The 24,954-nt window shown below is 38.4% G+C and overlaps 1 protein-coding gene across 2 annotated transcripts in view; it reads right to left on the bottom strand.

Annotated features, from left to right (window-relative positions):
• GOLPH3 (golgi phosphoprotein 3) overlaps positions 1 to 24,634 on the bottom strand; it is an 83,350-nt gene extending 58,716 nt beyond the window's left edge. For both annotated transcript variants that reach the window (XR_014616909.1, XM_084224954.1), the window contains exons 1-3: positions 24,255 to 24,634; positions 4,541 to 4,672; positions 681 to 795 (exon numbers count right to left, since the gene is read on the bottom strand). Coding sequence is in view for 1 of the 2 variants with exons in the window: in XM_084224954.1 (XP_084081080.1) it covers positions 681 to 795; positions 4,541 to 4,672; positions 24,255 to 24,470 (463 nt within the window). In the remaining variant the exon portion in view is untranslated. The remainder of the gene's footprint in view (positions 1 to 680; positions 796 to 4,540; positions 4,673 to 24,254) is intronic.
• Between the last annotated feature and the right edge of the window lie 320 nt (positions 24,635 to 24,954).

The following is a 24,954-nucleotide window of genomic DNA, read 5'->3' on the forward strand; positions in this document are numbered from 1 at the left end:
GGACTAGATGGCCTGTAAAAGTCCCTTCCAACCAAAGCTATTCAAAATTCTATGATCACTGACATTTCATTTTTACTCAACTATTTACTAGCTTTACAGGGAAAAATGTGTGCAAAGTACTCATCTTGAAAACTTTGTTTTGATCAACAAGAAGTATCTAATATTTAAAAATATTTATTACATTTCTTCAATTAATGAAAAAATAAAACTCCTAACGCTTTATTTTTTCTTTATGAATAGTGGCCAAATCACCCTCAAGTTTTGTGCACGAGCTATGAGCTCTTCACCTTCTTTCTTTATTGCAAGATCTGAATACTCAGTGCACACATTCAGGCTCCAAACTTCCACCAACCATCATTTCCCAACACAGAAAAAGGCAGTTACATCTCCAGGGAGCAGTCCTGATTTACTTCAGAGTCAGCGGAAGGCACCTCTTCCACCGAGCTGAGATGTCCTCTGACACTTCCATACAAATCCTTTCTGCACCAAGTTAAGTCAAAAGCAACAGTTACTTATATTTGATTAAAGGCTACAATCAACAAGAGACTACCCTAGAGGACATTCTAATTAACTTTTTTGCACATTTTCTCTCAAAAAACCTTGCAATATAATCTCTAGTGATGCCAGATAATTAGTTTTATTTGGGTGAAAAAAGCAAATGCGTTATGTGCAAGGCTTACCACTAAGTAGTTCAATCCAATTTTGTACTGTTTCAGGAGGCTGGGTCTCTTTTATGTGTTTCAGAGCTTCATCAAGCAGAACATCCCCTGTAGGAGCATCTGACTTGCAAATCACCTAAGAGTGAATAAACACAGTCAGTATTTTGACACAATTCATATATGACAAATACACCCATCAATAAAAAAACCTACCTGTTAGGAAAACCAGAATAATTTTTTTTTAATAAAAAACCCTCTCTTAAGAATATGCAACTTCGAAAAACCCAAACTTTTGTTATTAAAAAAAGCTCCAAACTATATGTGTTTTAATTCAAAATATGTTAAGTCTGAGGTTATATGTGACTTAAATTAACCTTCATGGACTAAAATTATAGTATAATAACAAACTTAAAAGCTGTATTTTGAAGGAAAACAACTCACTTATCTAGCCAGGTTCCCTGCTACCTCCCAAAAACAAAGCACATGGAATCAAATTAGTTTCTGAATACAGTCTATTTTACTGTTTCAAGTCAATCTATTCAAAATACTGAGTTAAACAATAAGGTTGCATGAAAATAACAACCAAAAAAAAGCACAAAAACTAGTTTTCTTCAATACATGAATGGATAAAAATAGGTTCATGACAACATCTGCAATTTTTGCAGCAGTGACGAACACACTGCCAGCTAATAGAGTTTCATTTAATAACAGTTAAACCACATGTACTAGGGAAAATACACACGTATTAATAAACCCCTTAATATGCAACAATAAATGCAATACAAGTCTCTTATTTAATAACTTCTAAAATTATTTGAGTTCTTCACTCAGCACAACAAAAAAATTGATTCAGAGGAACATAATAAAATTCAAAAATGTGAGTAACTGCTTGTTTACCAGTATAAGTAGTTACAGAAACCAATACAATTTTTTTTCAGGAGACAAAATCAAGAGCACCAAATGAAAACTTACAGATTAAACTAGCTCAAGTCAGTATGTTTAAATAAAATCTTTCCTTATTTATAGAAGAATTACTACAGTTAATAATAATAATTACAGTTCTTATTGTTGTTGTTGTTACTAAATCTGGCAATTTAAATAGTTTACAAGCTAGGACTTAACAAACATCAGGGAAAAGGTACCAGATGATTAACAGAAAAATGAATACATCAACACAATTCCATATATATACACACACACATATGAAAAGCAGGAAATGAAAGCTCTTATTTTTCTTAACACTTCCAAGGAGTCAGAAAGGTGTTCTGGAAATGTCATACTGTTCCACAGTTCAGGGAAAATTCTGTTTCTTCAGTAATTCTGGTCCTTAGCCCAATTGTAAAAAAATTTATTTATTATCTTTACTCCAATTTTTCAGTGACGAATCAAGTACTAGATTTGCCTGGTACTTATCAACTAAAGAAATTTCAATTATACAGAATATTTAATTTGCATTTTTCACAATGCAGCTCTGTAATTAAGCAAAGCTAAAAGATTAAACTCAGATTTTTAAGTAAACTTCATTTTCTAGTTTTAATACAAAAATTCACTCTTGCATGAATTGCTCAGAATTGTTAGCAATAAAATACTGAAGAAAATCTGCCAAGGATTTTTTAGGATTCATTTTGATTCTAACAACTCTATCGATTTGGTTTGCTCTCTGAGCCTGTAAGGCAATGTAGAGTACCATCTTCTAATCTCAATAACCATTTGCAAACCTCAAAATTCACTTATTTGTTTCTAATATTGATCTCAGTAGACAGAACTCCAAAATGGTGTGACAATTGCATACTCTTAAGCCAAATTTACAAGGATGTTGCCATGTGTAACACATCATATACACTTACAAAGTCTCACTAAGGTCCATCAAGTCCTTGTTCACTCTTTTCTCAGTCTCATTTGACTCTCTACGGCATTCAATCATAGATTTAATGCATCTTGATCCATTCTGAAGTACAAAATATTATCAGCAGAGATCGACCTGATTTAAGGCTTTAAGTGAAAAGCATTATAGCTATCATTCTTTCAAGTTAATTATATTATTAAAGCCAAAGTTAGCTGGTTATAAATCTGTGCTACTTCCCAAAAAACTTGAGTTTACCCTCTTCTTCTCACCTTATCACTTGTGCCCCACCTGATGACAAGATCAAGAGAGTGGTTCGAGTAAAACCAAAACTGATCAAAAGTAAATTATTTCACCCCTGAATTACAACCTTGGATGTATTATTAGACTGCTCTGTCCACTTATTAGGCACAGTATTTATTTCACAGCCAAAGCTAAGGGCATGAGGAGCAAAGCCTGCAGAAGCAATACAAGGAGGACACTTCACAGAGTAGAGACTTAAATCTGGCCAACACAGAAACAAAACTGAAATTTAGTGTTAATGGAAAACTTCATGTAAGGTGCAAAACAACACAAATAATTCACAAGACTGATTTCTAAATTGATGGAGGTGGTGTGTTTAGGGATTTTATTTGCAGGGAAGTACTTATGCAGAAAACAACCTTCATCTAAATTTTAAATTAATGCCTATTTTTATAGAACCCTCCTGCGTGAAAACTGAAAAGTATCTCAAATACTTTACAAGAGCAGAATAAGAAAACCTCTAAATTGCGTAGATTTTAGATCACTTTAAACAAACACATCTACCCAATGCCAAAATGATGATAAAATGTAACAAAAAACACACAACCACAGTCAAACAAAAACCAATCACAACTCAGACCAATACTTTTGCTTGTATTCTTTAGTGAATATACATACAGGTTATTTTTCCATTTTCTTAAAAAACCCAGCAACCTCACAGTTAATATTTCAAGTGGATAGAACTGACAAGGTTTTCACAGAATGAAAATAACTCCTGACTGAATGCCTAAGAAGATTACTGAATGCCTAAGAAGCCAAAAGCTCTGGAGGGAAAAAAAAAAATGTGCGAACTAATCAATGCTGAATATGCTTAAACGAGGCTAAAAGAAGTAGGGACTGTTTGTCGGAACAGAGGTTTGCTTCTTCTGAAGTGAAGGGAGCTGGGAGAAGGTTAGGGGATTCACAAGCTTGCCTTAAAATTTAGCAAAAGATAATATTGACAGAGAAATGTGCCATAGGAGAATTTATTTGTGGTGGACAGGCAACATTTGACCAGGTTTTCAATAGGCTTATTTTACAAGTATCCTCTAATGCTGATGAAGTAAAAATTCTTCCAAGAGTGTGACTTTGCACATTTTGTACAAAGGGAAAATTCAGTGGTAAAAAAAAAAAAGGCCTCAAATCTTCAGCCCAATTCTATAAGGGACCTTCAAGATATGGCCATCTTGAAAGGTCAGAGCGCACAACCAATTTAACACACCAGTCTCATGCTTGAACTAGATAGTTGTATGTTCTCAGGGGTCCCAAGAACAATGATGGTTTCCTTACCGTGCAATGCAAGCACAAACTGCAGCATTGTGTATACCAGAAGTAAATTGGTGGCTTGCAGGACACATTTGGCGTCTGGCAGTTATCCATTCCATCCAGCCTCAGCCCACGTCCCACCAGCACTGCAAAAGCCAGATCCTTTGGCAGATTGTGGCTGGTGCCACTGGCAGTAACTGCTGCCCAGCCCAGCCAGAGCCACTGCCAACAGCTGGTTGGCAACAGTACCAGGAACGCATTTGGAGAACAAACACAGGTACAGAACAGGCACCAGAGATGTTCCAAAGCACTTCATCTCACCACCGAAACACCTTTTAGCTTTGCTCATCTGCCTTAGGTGATTACTCAGAATCATCATCTTTACATAGAGAAAAAAAACCTCAGGCTTTTTCTGATAACCAGTTGTTATTTACAGCTCCTGTATTGCGTGGAGCCTGACAAGTAAATGTGACCATTTTCCTGCACTTACCTTTCTTGTTAGCAGACTTTTGCGCCTCATTCCACAGGCCTCCAGCTGGAGACGTCCTCGCAATGCCAATTCAATTAACATACAGCCACGCAATCCTGAGGAGATGCAATCATTCCAGAACGATGTGTAACCCTGTGAAGAAGGAAAGATAGTAAGAAATCTCCATCCCCACCTGCAAGAGAACAGAAAAAGGGTTCTCTAAGCAGTTCTCCGGCTTTCACACTTTTGAAGTATCATCACTAGTCACTCTCATTCCTGCCCTGAAAACATGAAGAGAAACAGCCTCATCCTCAGTTAGTTTTGACGCTCAGTGTCTGCCTTGTGAAGAACTGGGAATCCTCAGGAAAACGATACAGAATGAAAGAGGGCAATACCAAGAACTGTAAGGTATAAAGTGTAGTTTTATACACAGTCAAAATAAACTTAAGATATTTTTAAGACATCAAGCATTTGGCATTACTGACATCACATGACTTTCTGAGTGACCAAGAAATATTAATATTATTTTGTATGCATAAACAATGTGGCACTGAGATAGCAATAATAAACTAAAAATGGATATTAAGTTAACAATGGAGTATACTGGAAAACACAAACATGGCAATCAACACAAATCACAGAACAGATTCTCATGGCTTGAAAAAAGCTTTCAAATAAGTATTTATAACAGCTACTACTTTGTCATTTAAATCCCTTGAAAATACGTGCTTTTACAGCTTGAAGCATAGTTCTTACACAAACTGCAAAACTGCAAACCACATTTATTCCACTAAGCACACCTCACCTACTGTGATTTCTCTTTACTTCTGCATTGACAGCTGTCTGCTTAAATGGTAGAGCAGATCACTTGACGCAATACATTTACTCATCAGTATCTTGCATATTTTAAAATATTTGAGTATCTAAGATAAAAGTAAAATCATTGAGAAATGTTCTGAGAATTGTTTGATATTATTCATAAAGATCTTTCAAAAGTCCTCTAGAGAAGCACCTCTGAAAACACCAACTTTGGAATACTTTAGAGAAAGATGCTGTATACAGGACAAGGTGGGGGAAGAGCAGAAGAGCACTCTGCTTTTCAGAATTTAGACATCTTTCTGGCTGTCCTGGATTGCCAGGACCCCTGCCAGGGGGCTCAGAGACCCTGGCACAGAGCCCAAGACACCTGTGACTTTGATTACAACCCATGGAGCAAGTTACCAACTTCATATGAAGATCTGCAAGCCATGAAAGTCTAAGTAGAATAATAATCAGTTTGTCACGGGGTGGAAGAATAGATTTTTGGGGTATTTAGAATGGAGGTTTCAGGGAGCAAGACAGAAGAATCTGGGTGTGTCCAGCCTTTCTCCTTCTTCTTGGTCTCCATCTTCTCCAGTAACACTGGCATTTTTAGATTGATTAAGAGAAGCTCACTGTCTAACATAGGTGATAGGTATTGGAAAGCAATTGTAAATATTGTACACATAGTTTTTAGTATAAAACCACCCCAGGGGCAGGCAGAGTGCCTCTGTCTGTCCTGCTGAGTGGACCTTGGCAGGCCAGGAGAAAGAATTTTATAGACAAGAAACAATAAACAACCTTGAGACTGAGAACTGAAGAGTTCTGACTCCTTCGACCGCCTGGCTGGGAAAAGAGACTTTCTAACATATCTCGGAGTCACTCTGACCAGCTAAAGTCCCAAGACTGCTTTTCATAAATTTGTCTTAACCAACAACCAAGACTAGCTTAAAACAAAAGCAAGTCAATTTAATTATTTTTGCAGATGAAAGCTGCCAACTTATAGATACAAGGGGCGCATATTATAAGTCAATTAAATCTACCAACCAGTCTCTAACTAATGCCATCAATTACAGCTTTTCAGGAACGTGAGAATACTTGTTTCAATTTTGCACTCAGTGATTTTCAAGAGCTGTATTATATAGATGACCAATACTTATGACAAGTCTATAAAAGAATCTCTAAGGTAATTACTGAAATAGGTCCTATATATTTGTTTAAACACCATAAATATGAGTTTGGAAAGGCATTTGAGAAGTTATCTAATCAGCCTTCTACTCTAGAGCTGATACTTTGTAGGTATCAGCTACTCCTATATTGCCATTTCGTAATTAAGATTTTGGTTGGCACCAGACATTTTTTGCCAAATAACACACACGATAAAGTGCAGTATTTGGTTGAGCAGGAAGAGATATGACTCCTACATTCTATTTCCAGTCAGTCTCTTTAATAATAATTTTTGAAGTCAGACAATACATACACAAACCAAAAATCTACAGCACAAACGCACAGGCACAATAGTTACACTTCTTTATATTCATAGAAAGTCTCAAATTATTATGCAAACAAGTGCTGATGCTTGTTCCCTTTTTTTAACAATGAAAGCTGAATTTACTTTTTAAATTACTATTTTTCAACGAAGTAACTTTAAGTACACCACTCCCAGCATCAATTACCAGATGTAAACTCCTTTGTTCCAGTAGTTAACATGGATGGCCATAGGCTGAGGGTTGCAGAGAAATGCAGGCTCGCTTGTAAGATAAGTCAAGTCAAAAATGACCACGAGTCTCTAGTCCAACCTCCTGCTGCAAGCAGGTTCAGTTATGAAGTCAGGTCAAGTCGCTCAGGGTTCTATTAAGCATGTCTCAAAAGCTTCCAAGGATGGAGACTGCACAACCATCCAAAAGTTTTTAAGCAACTAATCCTGAAAGCCAGTTGAAAAAGATTACATCCTTCATAAATGGTGGGTTGGATGATAGTGAAGCCATGAGAATGGATTCTGTTGCCACCATCTTCTTATTTTACTTCTGCCCCCCAGACTCAGAGTTCACAGGTGATCTTCTACAGAAGGAACATTATATTTCCACACACAGAAATTGTACAGCTATTAACAGACTTGGGAAAGGGATTCTTTTCAATCCCTTAAACTGATCTTTCCAGATCATTCTTGTAGATGAATGGGGTCGTTTTGACTCCTAATGTGAAGATATCAGACAACCAAAGGAACTTCCACAGAATATCAGTTTAGCACACAACAGTCTAACTAAATCACCCTTTAAATTAACTCAGTCTTCCTGGAGTAAATAGAACTGAATGGGAGACAGACACTGATATTCCAAACACCCTCTTGACACCTACTTTAATACTGGCATATAGCATAACTAGAAAAGATGCAAAAAAGAGAAACAAAGGGGTGGAGATTAATAATTTATGGAGAGGTGGAGTGGTAAAATAGAATAATGCACTATTTGTAAAGGAAACAAGGGCTAAAAGATGATAAACCAAGCTAGCTCACAGGTTAGGAGTAAGTAGCCAATTTCTTTTCTGTTTTTCCACTCAATTGTTTTAACAAGAAGACAGACATTTTAAAAAATTTTAAAACGTCTTTAAAAAACAAGAACAATAATGAAGTTTGACAGACAGTAACCAATCTGTAAACCACACATGGACCAGGATGAAGTCAACAATCACTGGGGGAACTGTCATCCTGATCCCATCTCTCTGAATATAACCTGTCCACTGCTCATTACAGCACACAGAACAAGACAGGGACACGTTTTTTAAAACTGTTCATTTATTCCAATTCCTAGCAGTCTCAAAACACTTGACTAAAGATCAAACACCGCTATGCAGAAATGTAACTCATTCTACTATTTAATGCTCTTAAACAGTGCTAGTTTTCTCACAAATACAATACCAAGTATTTTTACTTCATCCACCTTCCTGCAAGTCTTTATAAACTCTTTGAAGCTTTATAAATTCTCTAACTCTAAGAAATATTTATTTCATTAAAGTTGCTAAGCAGCAGGGGGTAAGACTTACAAAGCAGGAGATTATTGTTATCTGACAGCAATCACACTAGAATAGCACTTTAAGCTATGAATAGCTTGCAAGACAAAATTTTAAATCTACAATGACTCAAAGATCAAAAAACTGTTTACAACTGTCATGTTTATTTACACAAACACAGCACAAAAGCATTTTTCATCAGACTTGACCTAGAAACTTACAGCAAAAAACTAGTTTTGCTAGACAAGCAAAAAGGGAAATTAGAATAAAGTTTACATCAAATACTTGTTTCCATATTAACTTTGAAAGCTCAGACTTTCCACCCAGGTACCGCAAAGCACAGAGCTGAGACTAAGATCCTCTTTCCACTTTAAGAATAAGTTATTTAAAATCCATGTTCATTAGGCCATTTCTTTCCCACCAGCTCCTATGGCATTTATTCACTTTCTCCTATTCATTTGCCTTCTACCCACTTCCAGCTCACACAGGTATTCCTGTTTAGTTATTCATTAATCACTTGAAAGTGCCAACTATTAAACAGTCCATTGTATAACAAAGGCCAATTACCAAAACTACCTTACTTTCCAGTTCCCGCTTCTACTTCGTCTCTTTAGAGACATTAAATTACCCAAGAGATTTTAAAATTCATAAGGTTGTTTGCAACTTTTCCTTTCTTTAAACCAGATTGCTAACACCTTATCTGTGATCCAACAGGGCACTGCAGCCATGACCACTATAATTTCATAAGCATGTAAAAAAATCAGAGTGAGAAGACAAAAAACGATCAGATGTGTCTCAAGATACTTGGTGCCATGTTAGTGAGTTCTACACAATTAAGGCTGCTTTAAGGCTTGCACAAAACTTCAAAATCATTTTACTTAAGCACAAAACAGCCAACCTTCACAATCAATGACTCTCACAGCTTCCAGGCTACTGTCAAACTAACTCTATTTTAAACAAACAAACAAAAAATAACTAAAAAAAAACAAACAGAAAGACCCCACTGAATTGACATCACTATTTTCTGTTTCCCAAGTGCAATTTGAAGTTACCCAGCAATAACAGAGCAAAAAAATGAAAAAAATGCAATTAAGCTGTATATGTCATCTCACGTTTATGAAGAACTCCATAATGGATTACAAAGTTAAAAAAAGAAAAAGAAAACTTTCTTAATAAAACATAGAACAAAAGTCTCAGGAAAGATTGGGTAACCTTTTACTCAAGAATACTTTGTTTTATTTATCAGTTGTTAAAAATCTCTTCCCACTACAGAAATATACATTCTTTCTCCCCTTCTTCAGTTAACTCAGAATAGGTGAACAGCAGTTCTACTATAACTGGCACAGACAAGAAAGGAGCAAGGCACAGAAAAAGATCCATGAAAATACCTCAGATTCAAGAGAAAGGAAAGCTACATGCTTGCAGAATTACAACTCTGAGGCTTCAAAATACATGCATGGTAATATAAGTAAATATGATGTGCTTAACTCATGTGGTTAAGGGCAGCTGTTTACAGAACACAGACTGCAGCTGCCAATGCATTCTTATTCAAAGAGTCTCAAGATATTACAGACTACTTTGCAGATTACAGAGCCATTGCAATTGGAAATCAGGAGCTTTTAAAAAAGTATCATAAAGTCATGTAACAGTATATGAAGATAACTTGTGGGTTACTGACGCCTACTCTCCAAAAAAATGAAGTATTTATTTTAGCATAACAGGTCCCTCAGGCCCATCCTCAGATCCACACACCCTCATATTTATTATTACAGGTCAGTGTTAGGTTGAAGTTTTGGCCCTGACTCAGACTCAATTTACATTTATGAGGAACCACAACAGAAGTTTCTCTGAGATAATGCACATAATACTGCCCATTCTATGCTTCCCTTATTAAGAGCCTTTTCATTTTAAATTCAAACTTAATAGTACCCCTTAGACCCTCACCTAGCACCCTCTACCAAAACACAGAACAAAAACATCTATAATAAACAACTAAAATAAACCAAACAATCGAAGGGAACCTTTTAAAGGAGAAACATCACTACAGCTACCCAATCCCTGGAATTCCTGTTCTCAGGAAACTCCGAATTTTTGTATTACGAAAGACACAAAAAGACTTTGAAATTTGGTAAATAATGCAATTTCTGAAACTTCATGTACAGACGAAACAAATAAAATATCAGTTAAACTCTTTCCAGCCATGCCAGCTCAATCAGAAGGGAAGCTGGCCAACTAACAGAAAGCAGAAATGAACAACTACCACTCCTGAGGAGTTCGGGAGTCCCAGCTCTGAGGTAATACACTTACAGTCTTGTCAGAAGACATCGAATCCTTAGCTTCTGGTATTCTCAGCTAGGAGGCGCAATCCAGGTTAAGGAAAGCTTTCGCATTAGTAAACAGTAAATTCTGAATTTACAGGTACCTTGTTCTCTATTAGAATAGTATTTCAGAAAAAAAAATTGCAAAAAACTCCACCTAGATGATAAAAGATAAAAATCAGACTTCCCAAACTTGCTGGAGTTTGCTGTTACTTTCCTTTCTTCTGCATAGATGGCACTCAAACAGTCTGTTGGGGGTAGCAACATAAAAGCTCTGAGACACAAAACTTTGGGTTGGTTTATATACAAACAAGTGCTGAGCTTTCCCAAACAGGTGTTTTTTCCTTGCTATTCTTTCCAATGTGTAGCAGACCATTTTTATGTTCTCACAAATAACAGATGAGAAACATGCTGGAAAGTTCGCCACGCTTGCTGGCATTAGGGGAAGTTACTGAGGACAATTAAGAGCCCTTGCCAAATACACATGCCAGAATAATAAATATATAGTTTGGGGACAGATAAAACCACAATCTTCAGTTCTACCATTTAGATGAGCATAAGAGGAAACAGTTGTCAAGAAATCTAAGCCTGAGATGGACTAACTAAAGTGAATGTAGAACTTGGAAAAAAAAAAACTTTTCAAAGTCAGTTCAGAGCACCTGTAGGACTGGAAAAGGTAAATCGAGTCATCTGCTGGTATAAATTTTATATGAGCCGCTTTTCATTTTGAATAGCACAATTAGAAAAGAGTCTACTTAAATCTAGCATTTATACAGCAGTGTCATGGAAGAAAAATGCATGCTGCATTTTTCCTGCATGCTCACTGTGTGTAGTTAATTCTGATTTAGATATAGATATATTGATATATATATATTCAATTTTCTTTTCTTAGAGGTACTAAGAGTGGCAGGGAGAAACACCAGGGGAAAAACAGCAGGAAAAGAAATGGGACAAAACGATACCCCAGAGTTCAATTACTTTCTCAGCACAAGCAACCCTTGTGAAGCACTACTTTTTACGTTGGAGAGATTCATTTCAGTTTTACTGACCTTTCAAACCAATGTCACCACATCTCATTTTAGCCTTGCACAAAACCTTGCATGTAACTGGAGAAGGTACGTCCTTCCCCATATCTTCATTTTTAGCCATTTGAGGACAAAACCAAGGAAGCAGTCCAAAGCCTGAACTGCTGTTGAAGACAAAGCATTTCGTAACTCAAGGAAGCACATTGCTGTTCTCTCGCCTGAGCCCACAGCAGCATTTGTGTAGTCAGCCAGATGACCAAGTGGTCTTCTGAGAGCTAACTGACATTTTCCTCACCTGATTCACCATGCAGGTGAACAAATTTCAGAGACACTATGGAGAAGGGAAAGAATGTGGTTGGGACAGACAGCAAAATGTAACCGCATCCCATTCCGTGACAACCCACTTCAACAGATAAACCGCATTCAAACCCTGAATAGTTTTTATAACCTGAATAGTTTCAGCTGGAACTTAGTCTTTGGGACAAAGAACAGAGGAAAAAAGTTGTATATTATTGGGATACTTTTGCTGAAGCCACTCATGACCAAAATATGCTCAAAAAAGACAAAAAGCATAAAGCTTAAGGTATCATGCAATATTCATCATAACTTTCAGCTCCCCATTTTGGACTTCAGCAATGACTACCCTAATGATCATAAGTTCAAGTTATTTTATTTAAATCTGACAAGGCAGCAATAACATCCCTCTCTGATTCTCTGACACAACAGCAAGTTCTTTCAGAGGCGCCTACTAGGCTATTATTAGCCAACACAAAGCACAGAGAGAACTTAATAATATAAAATCATCATCTGTCACCCATTTGAAACCTACTGCAAAAGACAAGCAGAGATAATTTATCTTGAAATAGAGGCTGTGGCAAGTTGTATTTCATAATGGACTTCATCACAATTGTGACAGAATTGTCACTTTTTTAGTCAACAAGTTCCTCCCTAAAGTAGTAGTTTTGTGATGACAAAGAGACAGCTGGGGAGAACAAAAGGGAAAGGATTAACAGCATACACTGTCCAGGTGCTCTGTAGCAGGTGAAGAGTTTTAGGAACTTTGGTCTGCAACAGTTTTCAGGTCAGAGATGTCTGCTGCCTTCCCCCTACACCCTATCTCCAATGTAAGAATTGGTCACAAGCAACTTTACAACTTTAATCTGCTTCACAGCTACGATTGCTTATGAAACAAACACTGCCTAGAAGTACTTTGATTTTTAATGAAGAATACAAGTGGAGTGAAAGGCACTGGGCTATCGTATTCTCAAAAAAGACAACCACCATCTTAACACACTGTTTCCCTTATGTACTGTCTCAACAACTACTAATGTTACTTTGAATTTTCAAAAGCACTTATATGTCCTGAAGAACTTCTACAACCCACCTCAGAGCCGCTCCCAAATCCAAATAGGCCAAGTACAAAATATAAGCAGAACATACAGAGAAAGGATAACAACAGTACTTGATTTATTATAAAATAACGTTTTAGCATAGAATTTCAATTAATTCTGGTGACCCAAAAGCCTAATTTTAAGCATTCCAAAAGCATCTATCACCAGCGTTCTTCTATAACAGAAACACTACGTCCTCTTGGATTAAATGGAGATACCAGTACCAGGAGAGAACAAAGAACAGTATGGAGCACTGTCTTCTAACACCTGTACCTGATTCTGTTCATATCCTTTCTAGCTGAAGGTGAAACTGCTGACTGGAACTGCTGATTGCAGGAAGAAAAATGGTACGACACTGTTACAGGTAAGCAAACCTCTTCTTTGCGATAACACAAATGCAAGGAGAAATCTCAGGCAAATCAAACTCAGTAACTGAGTTACTGGGCAATAAAACAGCAATAAGTTTATGGATTCTTTAGATATGAAAAGCTATTAAAAGTTAGTTATTTATTTAGGAATGTCATTGCTCTATAAGGAACAACTAATACAGTTTTGCATTTCTCGAATGGGGTCATAGTCAGCAAGACTGATGCTATAGATGCTTAACTTAATACCAAGCGTGTTTTATAAAGTATTTGTCCAACAAATCTGACACCTGACTTTTTCAGACAAAAATTTCAATTACATAAATTTTAGATTATCCCTTAGAAATAAGGAACCCTCTTAAAAAAGCAAACAAAAAAAAAAAGGAAGTCTTTCCTTCCAGCATACTGTTACAACAAGCTTCACAGCGTAATAGCAGGCAAACTGGTCTTGTATGCAAGAACACAAAATTCAGAAAAGTCCACAAGTTTTCAATGACAAACAGAAATGCTGATCAACACTAGAACTCCTCTCCTGCAGCCAGCCACCATTTGTTCCACCTCAGCTAGGTCCTTATACAGACCTCTGTGAACCTCTGACTCTGCTCCAGGAGCCTTAGATGGAATAAACATATAAAGCACCTCGAAGTCCAGCAAGAAACAATTAAATGTCTTTCTGCCAGCCTAACTAAACATATTTATAGGAATGTGGGAAAAATGCAGATAACAGGAAACAATTACGGAAGACAAGGAAAAGGAAAAACTATAGCAACATTCATTGAACACAGGCTGGAATGTCCAAAATTACTTGAATTCTCAAGGTAATGGAAGACTGCTCTCACCACAGGTATCTTATATGAACTGATCCATTTTCATCTTCAGGGAACCAAAAAGATCTGTTCTTTTCTTTCCAATGCAGTTACTGTAATTTATATCAACCTAAATGCAATCACAGCACAGAAGCTGCAGCAGGCAGTAAGTCTCAAACAATCCAAGTTGATGCAGTCAAATTATGCATATGCTTTTAATGACCCAGCAATTCTTACTTTCTAATATACACTCAACATATATATTTCATATATATTAGCTCTTAATAGCTATCAACTTGTTACCTCTAAGAAAATCTCATACTCCACGATACTACAGTACTTCACAATGGCAGACAGATTTAAACAGAAAACCAAGTCCAGCTTCTCTGGCTGCATTCTTTGGGAAGTCCCAGATCAACTTCTTTTGGCAAGGAACTGTGTGGCCTTAGCCCAAAACAAAATAAAATGTCAGGGTTAGGGTGTCTTGCTTGAACAACTCTTCAATAACAGTTTCAATCTTCTCCCCCACCAATGGACTTATCAAACAATACAGACAAAAAACATCCTACACAAAAAAATTCTGGAATACAAGAATGATAGTTAAGCTGAGAACACATTTATTTTTTTCCCCATGACTAGATTCCAAGACGCTAAGCAATCCTGAAATACAAAACTGAATTTTGGTTCAGACAACATGTTTCAATAAAATTCTTAATTATCACCAAATTCTAAAAGACTAACCCTCCATTTTCCTTACTAAATGATTTTCACACATACTGTTTGTCATATATTGATTTTCACTGCTTCTGCAGACCAACCTGTTTCAAAACATTTGGTTAAATACAGACCCAGCTTCACTTGACATGGGTGCATTTAGGGAAGGCTACTTTCTAGGTATGATATAGACAAACAACAGATTTAATTACTGTAAGTGGGAGTTTCATTTTTCAGATATCTCTAAAATGGTAACAAAGGAATTTCAGATACAGTAAAAGAAATAGCTGGAAAAAACATTGTGAAGATATTCTGAAAACAAAATAATTTTAGGAGACATTAATGTCTTTTACCAGTCATCCCTCAGAAATCACAGCATCGTAACCTATCATATCCTGTATCCATAATCTTAGGTGGAAGGGAATCACAAAGATCACCAAGCCCAACTCCTGGCCCTGCACAGGACACCCCAAACAATCCTGCCATGTGCCTGAGGCCTTTCCAGAATCCCACTCCTCCCCACATCCAGGGTTGCCCCATCCCAGCTGCAGAATCTGTCAAACTTCCACAGCTGGTGGTATCAAACCCTCTGATTTGTCAAGGTCTCTACTGGGCCTCTATGACTTCCAGGGGTCAACAGCTCCTCTCAAGTTAGTGCCATCAGGAAACATAGTAATAATAGTAAAAAGATAAAAACAAGATGCCCAAAATGTGTAAATACGAAAAAAAATAGTCAAGTAAGACACTGCTATAGGAATACTCTGGATTTTCCCATGTGTCAAAGGAAAAATACTCAAACTTTAATCATGCAATTTTAATAAACTGGATTCCTCTTCACATTACCTTAGGTCTTTTTCAACCTATACTAGATAGCTCTTTCCTGCAAATCTGACCTTTCAAGTAAGCCACCACCTTCTCAACCCAGAAACTTGCAGGAACATCTAATGGTACATCTTAAAATTTATTACTGGAATACTACAAGGCAAGGACTTTAATGTTTTACTCCAGTTCCTCTTGATTTCCTCTTTTAATGCAAATGAAATCATTAGCCATTTACTGGAACATAAATTGTACTCCAGTTATAACAGAAGATAAGTTAGTGGGGGAAATCTGACAGTCAAACACAGAAATACTTTAGGGAAGCATGCTTACATATTCTACAAAGCACATACTCTTGACAACGTGTCAGGTGTTTGATTACCCTGCCACTGCATTTAGGAATAAGTAACACACAGCAGCAGCTGTCAGGCACTGCAGCACTAAAGCCAGATGTTACTGCCCATGTCTTCAAGCACGTACACACACACATTACACAGGCACATCTCTCATTAAAATGGAGATAATAAAAACCACAAATTTTCTAAAGAGGAGGCAACTAGCACACATGCACTGCTGAACCCTTATGAGACCTCTGATTAAATCAACATTTAAGAGTCTGACCGCTCATTTAGAAATGAAAAGACAAACTTAGAAGCCTAACTTTCTTCATGATTAACTGTATACACAAGCAGATAACAACTTCAAATATTTGCATGACTCTTGCAAAGCCACCTTCCTTCAGTGTCCAATCTCTATTCTTCATATTGGTGCAAAATTAAGACATAATTAGTTTGTTCAATAACCTTTGATTTCAACAAACTGATTTCTACTCTACTTCCTATTGTTACTGAACATAAAACATAACACTTATATGAAAGAAATGCTGTCCCCTAGTGCTGGGCTGAGCCTGGGGGGCAGCTAAGTCCCATAAAACCGTTCCCCCAGTCATTTTGGCATGGGGGGAGAGAAAAAGTAAGACCTTAAGTCTTAAGAAAAAAACAAAAGTAAGTGATGCAAAACGCTTACCACCTATCACAAGCAGACTGATGCTCAGATGGTCCCTTGGCTATGACCACCCACCCCACTCTCTCCACTCTCTTTTTATTGCTGACAATGGCACCACACAGCCTAAGGTACCCCTCTGGTCAGCTGGGGTCTGCTGTCCTGGCTGTGCCCACTCCCAGCCTCTTCCACTGAATGGGTGAGAAGACTGAGAAACAGAGGTGGCCTTGATGCTGTGCCAACACTGCTAAGCAACAGAAAGCACAGGGTGTGTGCTATCACCACTGTTTTGTGTTATCAACATTGTTTTGGTCAAAAATAAAAAACATGGCACCATATTGGCTGCTATGACAAAAATTAACTCTACAGCAGACAGGTCCAGTACACTTCTCTTAAAAACAAAACCTGAATTTAGTATGTCTTTCTGATACAGACAAAGCAGGCCTCTTATAGGCTGACTAAATAAGAGGTGGAGGTTTCACTAATTTTGACGAAGCAGGCCACATTTATTAAAATTATAATTCTGTCCTCCAGGTTTATATATAGAGTGTATCTGCACCCAAATAAAACGTCTACACCTTCCCTCTCTTCTACCTTTTCTATTACAGCAGCCACAATAAAAAACACTGTGTAAAACACTGTATTATTTCAAACTGGGGAGGCGCACAATGTTTCATTTTGATTAATATGCATCAGGTCATTAATGTGGATGGAATTCTAGAGTTGTGTTTTGGGTCTTTAAAAAAGCATGTACATAATGGAGAGAGATTCCTCTATTCTTAGTCTAAATATCATCCATCTTCCTTTTAGTTCTTTTCAGAACAAGCTTCTAGTTCCTCACTTCTTTCACTTGTCCAGGTGCAAGCAATCTTCAAGAAACAGAGTAACTCATAATAAAGCCATGTCAACATCTTTGTTATGAGATTAAATAAAAAGTCCACCCACTGCACTGTTCTCACATCAAAAGGAACAAGTTCCTCCTTTTTAGTATTTAACACATATTTATTAATTGCAAATTGAGAGTCTCAGGCATGGTTTGCAGAAGCTGCTAAGGCAGGAGTTCCATTTAAACATCCAGCTCAAGCTGAGTAGTTGCAGTTAGCCCTCCCTGGGTGATCAGTACAGACAGAATATCCACCTGACATTTACCTCAAGCTACACAATGAGTGTCATATACTTGCCTGGTCACTGTGCACTGCAGAAGACAGAATACTGAAATCACAACATAATACACACAGAATGCTTCTCTCGTGGTAGAGACTGCCCAGTGTGGAAGTGCCACAGTAAAAGCAAGTGTCTATTGAACCAAAAAAATGGAAGTCCAATGTGCTGTGCAAGAATGACAAGCTAAATACAAACATCCCAGTAAAAACCATGTACAAAAGACAGTCTGGCAGCTAAGGACTCTAAATAACACAACTAGATCATGCTATTTAGTAAGACCATAAAGGCAGATGACTAGAAAGTATATAGCAAAAAGCAGCTTACAAGTGCTTAAAAGAGTATCAGGAACAGAAAGATATGTAAAAGGCCTGACAACTAATTTCCCAGTGTGATGAGTAAATCCAGTAACATCAACAAATAAAAAGAGAGCTTTGAAAATAATACCTTTATAAAGACCTCGCTTGTAGGGTTTATTATCTCAACAGACTACCACAAACACAGGAAGAAAAAAGAAAAAAAAAAAAGGTGAAATGCGGTAGTTTAGTTTAGGTTTAACTGGGGGAGGTGGGAAAGACTTGGCATGCACAATGCTGGTTCACACTCAGACCAACCACACAATGATTTTGTGCTGCTACTCACATGTGCTTCTACTCATCCAGGTTTACATACCAGTGTACTTGGAGGAAGAGAGCAGTTGAGAACTATTTCATCTGCAATCTCATAATTCTTATGTCTGAAAAGCACACATGAAATCATTCAGCAGTAACATTTTATCAGTAATTCTGAGAGAAAGTAAGTTACTGAAATTTATCTAAGACCTGTTTGCAAGCCAGAAAAAACCCCAAACAGTAAAAAGTGGCACATGGCTAGTTAATTTCTTTTCTTCTTTCTTCTCTCTTCTGGCTAATTCTTTTCTTCTTTTACTAAAACTCATTAAAAATTGACTGAAAATGTTGTTCAGAGGAAACCAAGCACGTTTACTCAAGACTAGCTTCCCCTCTTCCCAGTAATGCAACACAGAGATGAGTATGTGCTGTAGTAACTATTTAATCTGTAAGAAAGTAATTCTTAAATATACTATGTGCAATACTTAGTCTGGTCAATTTACCCTTGCAAAGAAGTCCATTACATGGGCCTCAACTAATTGAAATAAATGCTATTTATATAGGACTAAATGTTATCTACATTAGGATGAAAGAATACCTGAAAAAAACTACTACTTCTTTAATATAAACATTATTTTCAGTTTCATGTGTATTTATCTTCTAGCAGTAAAGAGCAAAACTTTCTTATATATATATACTTTATTCAAAATGTTTAATAAAAGCAGCTTGCTAAAGGGAGAGGAAGAATAGTTATGGTATGTTTTTAAGAGTGCTTAAGTTAAAGCTCTGTTTGAGAAAGCAGTACTAAAAATGCTCTGACGATGTTTTTGTCTTTGCCCTACGCCAGACAGTTTGCCATAAAAAAGGGACTTTCCACACTCCAAGTTATCCATAGAAAAATAATATCAATTACAGATTAACCATGCTATGAAAACAGGGATAACCACACCAACTGCATGCAAATGATTCAAAATCAGCATATCCTCAAAAGAGCCCAAAAGCAGGATTTATTCAGCAGCACAGTAAAGAGGCACTTCACTCATCTTGTAGCAAAGAGAATTGGGGTACTCCTCCTCCCGCACATCCTATCTTCTCCTAGTCTGTCATTTATCTATAGACATTAAATAGAAAAATAAAAAAGACCAAAAAGGTAGGCAACTATGAAAGAAAGAATTTTTCACCACAGACATTACACACTTTGTTGTTATTAGGCCCTGAACATTTGAGAAAAAGCATGCCTTTGTCCAGGTTTCAACACATTCATACATCACTCTTCAACTGCAATGTGAATGAATGCCCAGTGGACGCCTCTTCAAGTTACACTTGTTTGTCTCAGAAATTTTCCAGCAAAACTTGGGCGCTTCTAAACTGACATTCAGCCTCTTGCTGAAACTGTTTTCATGAGACAAAAAAAGACTAAAAGGATACAAAGAAGACTTTTCAAAACCTGTTAATTTCTTACAAAGGCAAATCCCCTCAAGGCTTCTGTTCACAGTATCCATTTCACTACGTCAAACCTTAAGAGCTGGAAAAACACCACCCACATTTTGAATGTTTTCAAAATTCCTATGCCACCTTTCACACAAGTATCTTTAGAATTAAAATATAAAATTCAGAAACCAATTGAGACACTCATATTTGTAAGAATAATAAGGAAACTACATTTTCATACTAATCTAGTCAATACAAAATAGTCCATCTGAAGCAGGCACACTACTTCCCTAAAAGCTTATTTCAATACAACGAAATCTGTCATAAGCTGGAGACCTTCATGTGACCTATCTGGACACAAAGCTATGCTGCAAAACCAAATTTTCAGCAATACATGAAATTTTTGAAGGCCAAACATAAGCAACAAAGCTCCAAGATAGTTTCTGTACCTAATGAAGTGATTTAACACTACTTCACTCCCACAAATGACATTTTAGTCTTCAGCTAAGAAAGGGTAAAAAATCTAAGAAATATTTAATTTTGCATTAGACTGGCAGTAGCCAGGTATTTTTCAGCATATTTTACATGAGTATTCTTCCACCAAGTAAGGAATTAGTTACAGATCAAAAAAATATTTTATCCCGGTGGGTGCTAGGTCTCTCTAGCTGCTTCAATTTGTTTAGTTGTGGCAGTTGTATAGAGGATAACAGCAGCTGAGTGTACTGCTATATTTAAATAGATTCCCAACAGCTACCAAAAGAAAATTTCAAAAAGGAGGAAAAAATAAAAAACAACCCAAACACACAACCAGAAGAAACCCTACAAGGATGAAATTCAGTGGAACAAGTTACATAGAAGAACCACCTCACAACCTCTCCATTTTATGGGACTGAATTACAAGATGCAGGAGGACCTGTAATGAAACAGCTACCCTGTACTCATCTCTTAGCTATCATTTTTAAATAAGTTAGAATATAACTTCCAATATTTATCACTTCCTTCTTCTGCTTCAGTAGTTCTACACTGCAACTCCCTTTTGCTGTGGTTTTGACCCATCCTATCACAATACTTGTTTTTTAATACAGCACCGGTTTATTTCAGTGCATGCTTTTCATTCCTATAGCAACTGGCTATTGCTCTGCTTGAAATGGATGAACCTGACTCTCTTTTCCAGACACGTTTCTGAAGGATTTCCAAATACATGCAGGTATTGTAATGGCTCCCTGAAAATTTTAGTAATGTATTTTCTTCCAGTTTATTGCCTGCTCCTCCAAGGACACTACATCTGTCAGGTAATGCAAGCATGCACATATTTCAGCTCATATCCCTTATAACCTATCTTAACTATGCAATACAAAAATAGTTATGGGTACACAGAAAATACAGATTGAAAAAGAACTGTTGGTGGAAAAGAGCAATCAGAACACATACATTACATACAACCTAATTAGACCAAACTGGTGGGGGACACAACATTAACAAACAAAAAAGCCATGTCCAAGAAGCATGTACAAACACAGGTAATTGTGTTTAGATGTCAGGAATAGGATTGAGGGGCGGTGTGTTTGTTTTACAGCTGCCAGAAATTCCCATCACTGAATCCATACTGCAGCAGCAATCATACAACAACTCAAAAGTCTTGCTGTGGTTTTTTACAACCATCACACCACCCCAGAAACAAGATTCACACGAGTATCTAACAATCTCATGGAAACACTAAACTCATCAATGCATCACTAAATATCTTCCTATCACTAAAAACTGTCTCCTAGTAGCAAAGACCCTTCCATATAGACTTAGAAATTATAAAGGTAGCTCCATACATGTGAGCTATTTTGTATACAAAATATAGCTATACAAAATATGAAGTTAAGCCACATGCACTAGTATTTAAAATTACCTAAAAATCTGGAAGCTATGTTATCAACCCAGGTCTCAGTGAGTGTTCTGAGAAAGCACCTATTTATAGGGAAATATGTTTTTTGGCCAAAATAGAGTTCTTGTTTTTATATTTTTTATTTATGTGTTCTTTGGCCAATTCAGTCAACTTCAAGTATTTTTTTTTTAATTTTAAAGTAAACATTAAATTGTTTTCTCCTGTTGGAATAAACAGGAAGGATATTCTCAGCTTTAAATTTACAGACTTTCAATCAAGCTTGTATCTCACAAACTTGCCTTTGCCTGTCCCTTAGACTTCATATAGTTTCACAGTTACACTTTACAGACTCTATATCGATCTGTTTTGCTTGCTCTCTTGAGAAAGTCTCACTCAAAGGCTACAGTAAATCAGTTCTACTGGAAGTAAAGACTTGGTAAAAAAACATTTCCAGATGTGTAAAGTAAGCTGGTTCTGCTTACTTATCATTAGAATAAGACAGAACAAAAAATATTCATATTGGAAAATGAGCCTGTAGTTTCATTTCCAGTTTTGGAAGGAAAACACAGGACAAATGGTTTAAATTGTGTACCCTGTACAGAGGGGCACAAGCAGACCCAAAACCAAGGTCAAAATCCCAATGCTTCACATCTAACAAAGCTCACAAAGAGGGTATGCTACAGCTCCTGCATTTAAGCCCCCTGCCCTAGAGCTGAAATTACAATTCTTTGTGTCTGATGTCTCCACTGGAAAATCTCAAGGGACTTAGAGATATCCATGCCACTGTAACCATTAAGTTCCTTTTTCTCTACAAAGGAATAACAGATCATCTTCAATGTATGTCACTGCTGCGCTTAGCAAAGTCAGATAATTTATAACTACCATTGCAAAGGTAGGATCTTAGACCCAGTGGTAACTTTGATACACCATGAAGACTTGTGTCACATATTTGTCCTGGCAGCCACAATGCTCCCTACCTTGATATCTTTACAGCATAATGCCCACCAATTCAGCAGATTTAGCACACAATCCTGGTCAAAAAACAGGCTGAAAGATCACCCAGTTTATACACCTTCCTCAAGGTAAGGTATCCTAAGCCAATCCTGCCAGCAATTGCTCCTGCCACTCCTAACTTACTTTCCCCCAACTAGTCAGGCATGTAGAAAGAAAAATGCTCTTATGCATTCAATTCAACAAGCCTTCAATTTCACACATAGAAGTAGAGAACAGTATCTACTGCGGTTATCAGGATGCCATGGCAAGGTCCACCTGAAATGACGGGACTTCAAGAATATGCTCTGAAACACACAGTCTGAGAAATACAATGCTAGTGTAGCAGGTACATAAATAGATCATAGAGTTACAGAATAAACTGGGTTGCCAGGGACCCACAAGGATCATTGAGTCCAACTCCTGGCCCTGCACAGCATCATCCCCAAGAGTTACAGTACTCTTGTGCCCAAGAGTACTGTCCAAACGCTGTTTGGTGCTGTGATATGAGCTAAAAAAGCAAACATTAATCAAGAAAACCACTCTTCATTCACTCAATCAAATCCATACTGTATTGCATATCTAAAATAAGGGTGTATCACCCTTTAATTATACACCACATCAAATTAAACTGCTTCCCTGATAGAACTCTCATTTCACAGTGCGTGTGCTTTCTATATTGACTGCCTTTTCAAATGAAAAAAAGTCCAACACAGTGGTGGAAGTACACCTTCCTCAATGACTTACTCACAGTACCATGGCAAACTCTTAAGTAATGGAATCAGTAAAAATACAGAATTATATAATAATGCCATTTCTTCATTTTTACACGCTTCTCATTACTCACGGCCCATTTCTGTCATATAACCCTCCCACCAATTTTATTATATTTTTCACATCCATTACTCTGTAAAGTCTTAATAGAAAAGGCTGCTCAGCATCCTAGAGCACTTGAGGACCTCGTAAGTACCAGAGTTCTGACTGACAAAACCCACACGAGTAGAGGGATCTCCCACATTAGAGGCACGGATAAGTTGAAGGAGGATATATGTGCCAGGTTCACCCAGGCCCCCAAGTCCAGCGCTGGCCTGAAGCCCTGGTCCCCATATCCAGGTCCTCTATATTCCCTCTCATGTGTATTCAAATGCCAGCCCCTCTGCGAACCCCGCAACCAAACGGCAGCGCCACAAACTCTGCCGGGTTCCCCCTCCCCAAAATCCGTGCACCTTTTCCCCATCTCCTCCAGAACACCAAGCCTGTTCCAGGCACAGCACGTCCCCCATCCCCTCTGCCCCAAGCCCACAGCCACACTCACTCTGCAGCGCCCTTGACCCCATCCCACCACCAGGCTCCTCTTCCCCACGGCACCCCCCAAAAGCCGGTGTGCCCTCGGGCACCCCTGCCCAGCGCCCCCGGCCGCACCTCACGGTCCTTGAGGCCCAGCAGCAGCACCTCCTCCATGAGAGTCAGCCGCGTTTCCTTGGAATCGCCCTTCTCGTCGTCGCCAGATTCGTCCCGGCGCCCTTCATCCTCGGGGCCGCCGCCGGCGCCCCGCTCCTTATCGGCGGCGGCGGCGCTGCGGGAGGCCTCGGTCCGGCGCTGCACCAGCCCGGAACTGCGCTGGGTCAGGGAAGTCATGGTGGCGGGGAGAGAGCTCGGCGGCGGCTCGGGGAGAGGACGGGCCGGGCTGGAGCCGCTCCGCCCTACGCGCCCCGGCCGGGAGCAGTCATGGGGAGCGGGCCGGTCCCGGGGCGGCCGCGCTGGCGGCGGCGGCAGCGGCGGCAGCGGCTCAATATGGCGGCGCGGGCTGATGTCAGCGGAGGATGTGGCAGCGCCGGGCGGGGCGGCGCCGGAAAGGGACCCACGGGTAAGGGAGCGCGGCCGTGACCCGGGGCGGGCACTGCGCTGCCTTCGGGAACGGGGGCTGCTTCCACGAGCGCCTCGTTTGCACAGCCGCAAGTCCGCTTAGTTTCATACAGTCATTAAAGTTGGAAGAGACCTTCGAGACAATCCAGTACAACCGTTCTCCTAGAACTGTCCCTGTAACCCCTAAACCACATCACCGGCGCCGGATCCAGACGGCTCTTGACCTCCAGGGACAGTGACTCCCGCACGCCCCTGG

This window comes from Fringilla coelebs (assembly GCF_963513975.1).
Source record: "Fringilla coelebs genome assembly, chromosome: Z".
Lineage (NCBI taxonomy): Eukaryota > Metazoa > Chordata > Aves > Passeriformes > Fringillidae > Fringilla > Fringilla coelebs.